The following is a 10,087-nucleotide window of genomic DNA, read 5'->3' on the forward strand; positions in this document are numbered from 1 at the left end:
AGTATATAGATATGTGCCTGTGTGCTATCAGTATATAGATATATGCCTGTGTAATATCAGTATATAGATATATATGCCTGGTTGCTATCAGTATATAGATATATGCCTTTGTGCTATCAGTATATAGATATATGTGCCTGTGTACTATCAGTATATAGATATATGCCTGTGTACTATCAGTATATAGATATATGTGCCTGTGTGCTATCAGTATATAGATATATGCCTGTGTGCTATCAGTATATAGATATATGTGCCTGTGTACTATCAGTATATAGATATATGTGCCTGTGTACTATCAGTATATAGATATATGCCTTTGTGCTATCAGTATATAGATATATGTGCCTGTGTACTATCAGTATATAGATATATGCCTGTGTACTATCAGTATATAGATATATGTGCCTGTGTACTATCAGTATATAGATATATGTGCCTGTGTGCTATCAGTATATAGATGTATGCCTGTGTGCTATCAGTATATAGATATATGCCTGTGTACTATCAGTATATAGATATATGTGCCTGTGTACTATCAGTATATAGATATATGTGCCTGTGTGCTATCAGTATATAGATGTATGCCTGTGTGCTATCAGTATATAGATATATGCCTGTGTACTATCAGTATATAGATATATGCCTGTGTACTATCAGTATATAGATATATGTGCCTGTGTACTATCAGTATATAGATATATGTGCCTGTGTGCTATCAGTATATAGATGTATGCCTGTGTGCTATCAGTATATAGATATATGCCTGTGTACTATCAGTATATAGATATATGTGCCTGTGTACTATCAGTATATAGATATATGTGCCTGTGTGCTATCAGTATATAGATGTATGCCTGTGTGCTATCAGTATATAGATATATGCCTGTGTACTATCAGTATATAGATATATGCCTGTGTACTATCAGTATATAGATATATGTGCCTGTGTGCTATCAGTATATAGATGTATGAGTCTGGATACATAAGATATTGCTGTATTCGGTATCGGCGCGGCTGTAATAATATTTATTGCGTCTTTCATGTTTACATTGTTAGAAAATAAAGAACCTGCTTTCTGTCACTTGTTATAGAAAACATATAAAGTCCAGGCCAGAGAGAAAAGCTGTTTCAGCAATAACATCCGTACACGTCGATACTGGAGATAGAAACCGGTGAAGACAGATATAGACAGCAATACTCGGAGTGTAAATCACCGCAGCACAATAAAGCACCAACTAATATCACAACAATGTCTGTATTTGGAAAATATTTATAAACATACAAAATAAAACAACACATAATACAAATGTATCATATTAGACATCCATGGAATCAAACACTGTACACGATCACCTCAACAGCTACCAGTATACTATATATATATACACACGGGACAAAATATACAACTGACAGTGTCAGAGAGACGGATCCAAGATTAAAAAATATATAAAGCCAGGATCAGATCCATGTCAAATACCAACCCACATGTCTGCCCCTAAATGAGTCACCCACAGACCACACCAAGACACCCGACGTACGTCTCGCCCTCAGCTTTTTCAAGGGGTTTCTTTAACTTGTTGATGTGAGGCGCGAGGTGTGATGGTGACGATGATGGTGACGATGATGGTGACGATGATGATGATGGTGACGATGATGGTGATGGTGATGATGGTGATGATGATGGTGGTGATGGTGATGATGATGATGATGATGGTGGTGATGGTGACGATGATGGTGGTGATGGTGATGATAATGGTGATGATGGTGGTGATGATGATGTTGATGGTGGTGATGATGATGGTGGTGATGATGATGATGGTGATGGTGATGATGATATTGATGGTGATGATGATGATGATGATGGTGATGGTGATGATGGTGACGATGATGGTGATGATGATGATGATGGTGATGATGATGATGATGGTGGTGATGATGGTGATGATGATGATAATGGTGATGATGATGATGAATTTTGAACCTCCACGTGCCGCACATTAATAGTAATTAACCCTATCATAAACCTCACACATTAACCCAATGTTGTCCATTATAACTGAGGAACGTGATGGGTTAATTACTATTAATGTGCGGCACATTGGGGGAGGTTCAAAATCCATCATCGGTGCGCACCTCGCGCCTCACATCAGAAAACGGAAGAACTTTTTATTATTATTATTATTGTTGGCAAAGTATCGTCCTGGTATCGAGTATCGCAATATCACACGAAGTATCGGCATCCAGCTCCAAGTTCTGGTATCGTGACGTCCCGACATCAAACCTATTATTACACCAGAAGCTGCCATGAAACTCCAGCCTTAGAAATCTCTCCTCTATAGTCCACATAAGGACTATGACTCCAGAACGGGGACCAGTGAGCACTGATTCTCAGGCTGGGTCCTCACAAGGTCCTCATAAAGTAGGACATGGACCTCCAGACCTCGTTCCTTATTTTAGCAGCAGAATTCATGGACCTCTGGAGAAATGTCCGTCACTTTATCTCTGGACTGAAGGTGACCCGTGCTCTTCTGCTCCCCCAGCACCTGGTGATCAGTCTGATGACCCCGGGTCTCCAGCATCTCCATAGAATGTCGTAATGTGGATTCAGTATGACTTCTGTGAAGCTTGCCAGGGAGGGGGCACTTTTTGGGGCAGTGGGACTGCATTATTCGGAGACGTGGTGGAGGTGACTGTTACAAATCATTCTTTTTTATTTTTTTCCCAGAACTTTGAGGAGTCTTCACCTCCATCACTAGCACGATTCACCATTCCAAAGGTGCCTCTTACCAAGAAGAGGTAAGCGCTCTCATCCGGTGTCTACACTAAAACGAAACATATTCCGCAGCACTTTATATTCAGGGAAGGCAGCAAACCAGAGCTTGAGAGACATTCGGAGCCTCCATAATATAATAAGATGCGTCTTCAGGGCAGACTTATGAAATCGGGGGTCTGACAATGTGAGAAGAAACGTGCCAGAGTGAATGTGCAGCACCAGAGGAGCTCATGCTGAGAGCTTATAATGACATGTATGTTAACTGTAGGTCACCAGTCAATAAGACAGTATGGATAGGCTGCGCAGGACCGATGAGAGAAGAGATGTAGAAAGTTGCAGCATTGGGGAAAGTTTTGAAGACTAGTAAGACTTGAACTGTATTCTAATAGACACAGGTAACATAATGACAGAAAGCAGCGTCAGGAGTATAACCGTTATTTAGGAAGATCACCCTGGCTGCTGTGTCCATGATGATTCGGAGGAGCCAACTTGGTTAATAGACTTAATGAGTTACAGTATTCAAAGTGAGAAACCATTGACACCTGAAGTCTAGTTATCAGACCCCCAGTCTACAACTCTACCTGGAAACATGCCCCTGGGAGATCATTTTCGGGTAAACAGTCACTTCAGAGCCTTTATTTTCTAATCAGCACTAGATAAATGACGGCTCCAATCTCAGATCTGTGTCTGCAGAGAACACTAAGGGTCTACTGTGAATCACATCATTTCTCTAATTATTTTCCAGCAAACACAAAGGACCGCCTTCACTGATTCAGCGAAAAACGCTGGCAAGGAACCAGGTAATGATGAGTACCAGAAATATGAGAAATAACCCTAGTGTAAGATAACACCAAAACACTGGGAGGAGAGGAGGACAGCAGACACTGGGAGGAGAGGAGGACAGCAGACACTGGGAGGAGAGGAGGAGGACAGCAGACACTGGGAGGAGAGGAGGAGGACAGCAGACACTGGGAGGAGAGGAGGAGGACAGCAGACACTGGGAGGAGAGGAGGACAGCAGACACTGGGAGGAGAGGAGGACAGCAGACACTGGGAGGAGAGGAGGACAGCAGACACTGGGAGGAGAGGAGGAGGACAGCAGACACTGGGAGGAGAGGAGGAGGACAGCAGACACTGGGAGGAGAGGAGGACAGCAGACACTGGGAGGAGAGGAGGAGGACAGCAGACACTGGGAGGAGAGGAGGAGGACAGCAGACACTGGGAGGAGAGGAGGACAGCAGACACTGGGAGGAGAGGAGGACAGCAGACACTGGGAGGAGAGGAGGACAGCAGACACTGGGAGGAGAGGAGGACAGCAGACACTGGGAGGAGAGGAGGACAGCAGACACTGGGAGGAGAGGAGGACAGCAGACACTGGATGGAGAGGAGGACAGCAGACACTGGGAGGAGAGGAGGACAGCAGACACTGGGAGGAGAGGAGGACAGCAGACACTGGGAGGAGAGGAGGAGGACAGCAGACACTGGGAGGAGAGGAAGAGGACAGCAGACACTGGGAGGAGAGGAGGACAGCAGACACTGGGAGGAGAGGAGGACAGCAGACACTGGGAGGAGAGGAGGAGGACAGCAGACACTGGATGGAGAGGAGGACAGCAGACACTGGGAGGATAGGAGGAGGACAGCAGACACTGGGAGGAGAGGAGGAGGACAGCAGACACTGGGAGGAGAGGAGGAGGACAGCAGACACTGGGAGGAGAGGAGGAGGACAGCAGACACTGGGAGGAGAGGAGGAGGACAGCAGACACTGGGAGGAGAGGAGGAGGACGACACCAGACACTGGGAGGAGAGGAGGACAGGACAGCAGACACTGGGAGGAGAGGAGGACAGGACAGCAGACACTGCGAGGAGAGGAGGACAGCAGACACTGGGAGGAGAGGAGGACAGCAGACACTGGGAGGAGAGGAGGACAGCAGACACTGGATGGAGAGGAGGACAGCAGACACTGGGAGGAGAGGAGGACAGCAGACACTGGGAGGAGAGGAGGACAGCAGACACTGGGAGGAGAGGAGGAGGACAGCAGACACAGGGAGGAGAGGAAGAGGACAGCAGACACTGGGAGGAGAGGAGGACAGCAGACACTGGGAGGAGAGGAGGACAGCAGACACTGGGAGGAGAGGAGGAGGACAGCAGACACTGGGAGGATAGGAGGAGGACAGCAGACACTGGGAGGATAGGAGGAGGACAGCAGACACTGGGAGGAGAGGAGGACAGCAGACACTGGGAGGAGAGGAGGAGGACAGCAGACACTGGGAGGAGAGGAGGAGGACAGCAGACACTGGGAGGAGAGGAGGAGGACAGCAGACACTGGGAGGAGAGGAGGAGGACAGCAGACACTGGGAGGAGAGGAGGAGGACGACACCAGACACTGGGAGGAGAGGAGGACAGGACAGCAGACACTGGGAGGAGAGGAGGACAGGACAGCAGACACTGCGAGGAGAGGAGGACAGCAGACACTGGGAGGAGAGGAGGACAGCAGACACTGGGAGGAGAGGAGGATAGCAGACACTGGGAGGAGAGGAGGACAGCAGACACTGGGAGGAGAGGAGGACAGCAGACACTGGGAGGAGAGGAGGAGGACAGCAGATACTGGGAGGAGAGGAGGAGGACAGCAGACACTGGGAGGAGAGGAGGAGGACAGCAGACACTGGATGGAGAGGAGGACAGCAGACACTGGGAGGAGAGGAGGACAGCAGACACTGGGAGGAGAGGAGGACAGCAGACACTGGATGGAGAGGAGGACAGCAGACACTGGGAGGAGAGGAGGACAGCAGACACTGGGAGGAGAGGAGGACAGCAGACACTGGGAGGAGAGGAGGACAGCAGACACCGGGAGGAGAGGAGGACAGCAGACACCGGGAGGAGAGGAGGACAGCAGACACCGGGAGGAGAGGAGGACAGCAGACACCGGGAGGAGAGGAGGACAGCAGACACCGGGAGGAGAGGAGGACAGCAGACACCGGGAGGAGAGGAGGACAGCAGACACCGGGAGGAGAGGAGGACAGCAGAAACCGGGAGGAGAGGAGGACAGCAGACACCGGGAGGAGAGGAGGACAGCAGACACTGGATGCAGAGGAGGACAGCAGACACTGGGAGGAGAGGAGGACAGCAGACACTGGGAGGAGAGGAGGACAGCAGACACTGGATGGAGAGGAGGACAGCAGACACTGCATGGAGAGGAAGACAGCAGACACTGGATGGAGAGGACAGCAGACACTGGGAGGAGAGGAGGACAGGACAGCAGACACTGGGAGGAGAGGAGGAGGACGACACCGGGAGGAGAGGAGGACAGGACACCAGACACTGGGAGGAGAGGAGGACAGCAGACACTGGGAGGAGCGGAGGACAGCAGACACTGGGAGGAGAGGAGGACAGCAGATACTGGGAGGAGAGGAGGACAGCAGACACTGGGAGGAGAGGAGGACAGCAGACACTGGGAGGAGAGGAGGACAGCAGACACTGGGAGGAGAGGAGGACAGCAGACACTGGGAGGAGAGGAGGACAGCAGACACTGCATGGAGAGGAGGACAGCAGACACTGGATGGAGAGGACAGCAGACACTGGGAGGAGAGGAGGACAGGACAGCAGACACTGGGAGGAGAGGAGGAGGACGACACCGGGAGGAGAGGAGGACAGCAGACACTGGATAGAGAGGAGGACAGCAGACACTGGGAGGAGAGGAGGACAGCAGACACTGGGAGGAGAGGAGGACAGCAGACACTGGGAGGAGAGGAGGAGGACAGCAGACACTGGGAGGAGAGGAGGACAGCAGACACTGGGAGGAGAGGAGGACAGCAGACACTGGGAGGAGAGGAGGATAGCAGACACTGGGAGGAGAGGAGGACAGCAGACACTGGGAGGAGAGGAGGAGGACAGCAGACACTGGGAGGAGAGGAGGAGGACAGCAGACACTGGGAGGAGAGGAGGAGGACAGCAGACACTGGGAGGAGAGGAGGACAGCAGACACTGGGAGGAGAGGAGGACAGCAGACACTGGGAGGAGAGGAGGACAGCAGACACTGCATGGAGAGGAGGACAGCAGACACTGGATGGAGAGGACAGCAGACACTGGGAGGAGAGGAGGACAGGACAGCAGACACTGGGAGGAGAGGAGGAGGACGACACCGGGAGGAGAGGAGGACAGCAGACACTGGATAGAGAGGAGGACAGCAGACACTGGGAGGAGAGGAGGACAGCAGACACTGGGAGGAGAGGAGGACAGCAGACACTGGGAGGAGAGGAGGAGGACAGCAGACACTGGGAGGAGAGGAGGACAGCAGACACTGGGAGGAGAGGAGGACAGCAGACACTGGGAGGAGAGGAGGATAGCAGACACTGGGAGGAGAGGAGGACAGCAGACACTGGGAGGAGAGGAGGAGGACAGCAGACACTGGGAGGAGAGGAGGAGGACAGCAGACACTGGGAGGAGAGGAGGAGGACAGCAGACACTGGGAGGAGAGGAGGACAGCAGACACTGGGAGGAGAGGAGGACAGCAGACACTGGGAGGAGAGGAGGACAGTAGACACTGGGAGGAGAGGATGAACACCAGACACCATGATGACATGACAGATGAATATATAGATGAATTGATTATGCTTGTTGGACAAAAGTTAATTGTTCTGATTATTATAAGCCTTTTCTTCTAGGAGGTCCAGGAGATCAGGATTCTTAGTTCTGGAGAGGATGGGCCACCATGCCATCATTCATCGGTGAAGGAGGAGCCATATCAGGATGAGGGACTGTGCACTAGGTACCAGAGGAATGAGGTGGCCACACAAACGCAGCCTATTTATTGCTTTAACACGGTCGATGAGATGATAGAGTTCCTAAATGGTGACGGCAAGTCTGAGGAACAGAGTCCAGAGGCCGCCTTAGTGGCTGATAACCCTGTGGACGAGGCTCAGTCTAATAATGATCACATGAGAACACTGAAACTCAAAATTGAGGAAGATCAAGATGACCAACCCATCGTCTCACGCCTCTACCATCAGCCTCCGGTACACTACGCCTCAACTTCTAGCCCCCCATTTCCTGTCGTCAAACGCCGGAGAAAACAGCGTTTTCACTGTGACTGGCAAGGACCTGTAACCATCATTAGTTCCCCGACTGTACCTGCTCATGCCATGGAGCTGAGGGTGGATGACGACCTTGCTATGTCCATTCGACGACAAGTAGACAGTAATAACCCCGGACCATTTGGTTGGCAGCTCGCAAAGCTCATATTTACTGAGGAGGAACTTTATGGGCACAACTTTAATGGCACTGATCAGAAGATGCCACTGAGCCCAAGACGGGTCCACGCTTTACAGCACGCCTTCCATGACTACTTCCCTAAAGATATAGCTGATGAGGCGCTGGCCAAAGGCCGCACTGCAATCAACCAGGGTATAAGAAACATGTTCTATGTCCGCAACCGAAGAGATGGAGAATTTTCTTGAGACCTTCACGTCTGAATATCATCGCAAAGCTTCAGTCTACATTTCATGTAGAGGAATATAACAGATACTACGCTTTATTGATCCTGACTTATATTGTGTGTTTTACTCCATCACATCCAGAGCTGCAGCCACAATTCTGCTGTTACATCATGTTTTACACTCCAGTCATATCCAGAGCTGCACCAAATCAATTTATCAAATATAAGAGAATAATAAGTTCATGTGACTGTAGGGCAGACGTAACACATAATGGTAAAGCTCTGGTCTTTGTGACGACCTCTGACTGTTAGGGCACATGAGATGTTAGAGCAGAGATGTAACTTGAAGCTCCAGGACCCCAATGTATCTATCGCACGTCATTTGTAGTACTGATCCCCTCATATGGGGCAGAGGGACCTCTTGTGCCCCCTCAGGCTCCAGGACCCAGTACACCCCCTATAGTTTCACCTCTGGGCACAAAATGTGCTGCACATTCTGCTCTCTCCCAACAGTGAAATTCTTCACATATTGTTAAATCCATAACTCCTATCAATGTTTATCTCCCATCGTCCCGGCTTCTTTGGATATTCATCTATACAATGCATTTGGAAAGTCTTCAGACCCTTTCACTTTGTTCACACTTTGTTAAGTAGAGGCCTTGTGTTAAAAAAAAAAGTTCAATTTTTCCCATCATTCTGCCCTCAATACCCCATAATGACAAAGTGAAAAGAGAATTTTAGAAATATTTGCAAATTTATAAAAAATTAAACCTTTTGCTATAACACTTGACATTTAGCTCTGGGACCTCCCATTTCTCTAGTTCCACCGGTGGTAAATTCATTGATTGGACATAATTTGGAAAGACACACCCCTGTCTATATAAGGTCTCACAGCTGACAATGTATATCAGAGCAAAAACCAAGCCATGAGGAGGAAAGAACGGCCTGTAGAGATCAGAGACAGGATTGTGTGGAGGGACAGATCTGGAGAAGAGTACAAAATTTTTTTCTGCTGCACTGAAAGTTCCCAGGAGCACAGAGGCCTCAAAGATTCTTACGTGGAAGACGTTTAGATCAACCAGGACTCTTCCTAGAGCCGGCCCACCAAACTGAGTAATCGGGGGAGAAGGACCTTTGTATGAGAGGTGACCAAGAACCCAATGGTCACTCTGGCTGAGCCCCAAAGATCCTGTGTGCAGATGGGAGAAACTTCCAGAAGGTCGACCATCACTGCAGCACTCCACCAGTCTGGGCGTTATGGCAGCGTGGCCAGAAAGAAGCCTCTCCTCAGTAAAAGACACATGAAAGTCGCCTGAGGTCTGCAAAAAAGCACCTAAAGGACCTCAGACTGTGAGAAACAAGATTCTGTGGTCTGAGGAAACCAAGATTCAACTTATTGGCCTCAATTCTATGCGTCATATCTGGAGGAGACCAGTCACTGCCCATCACCTGCCCAATACCATCCCTACAGTGGAGCATGGTGGGGGCAGCATCATGTCTGGAGGAGAACAGTCACTGCCCGTCACCTGCCCAATACCATCCCTACAGTGGAGCATGGTGGGGGCAGCATCATGTCTGGAGGAGACCAGTCACCTGCCCAATATCATCCCTACAGTGAAGCATGGTGGGGGCAGCATCATGTCTGGAGGAGACCAGTCACTGCCCGTCACCTGCCCAATGCCATCCCTACAGTGAGAATAAATGAAAAAGAAAAAGACACGGCGCCACCTTGTGCAGATCAATTGGTAAAGGTGAGACAGTGCGGCAGGAAAATTGCTCACCTGGAGACAAAGTATTTAAGGCATGTAAATATAAGCCACGGTGCTGCTGCCAGATCCGAGTCGGTGACCAGAAGGGACCGCTTGGGTATAGATAGTTGCA

At 49.7% G+C, this 10,087-nt stretch overlaps 1 protein-coding gene across 3 annotated transcripts in view; it reads left to right on the plus strand.

Annotated features, from left to right (window-relative positions):
* Positions 1–8,996, plus strand: part of LOC142684356 (uncharacterized) — a 35,665-nt gene extending 26,669 nt beyond the window's left edge. For all 3 annotated transcript variants that reach the window (XM_075847517.1, XM_075847516.1, XM_075847518.1), the window contains 3 exons: positions 2,729–2,799; positions 3,522–3,576; positions 7,437–8,996. In XM_075847517.1, coding sequence (XP_075703632.1) covers positions 2,729–2,799; positions 3,522–3,576; positions 7,437–8,228 — 918 coding nt within the window. In that variant the 3' untranslated portion in view covers positions 8,229–8,996. The remainder of the gene's footprint in view (positions 1–2,728; positions 2,800–3,521; positions 3,577–7,436) is intronic.
* Positions 8,997–10,087: the final 1,091 nt, after the last annotated feature.

Source organism: Rhinoderma darwinii, assembly GCF_050947455.1.
Source record: "Rhinoderma darwinii isolate aRhiDar2 chromosome 5 unlocalized genomic scaffold, aRhiDar2.hap1 SUPER_5_unloc_1, whole genome shotgun sequence".
Classification (NCBI taxonomy): Eukaryota; Metazoa; Chordata; class Amphibia; order Anura; family Rhinodermatidae; genus Rhinoderma; species Rhinoderma darwinii.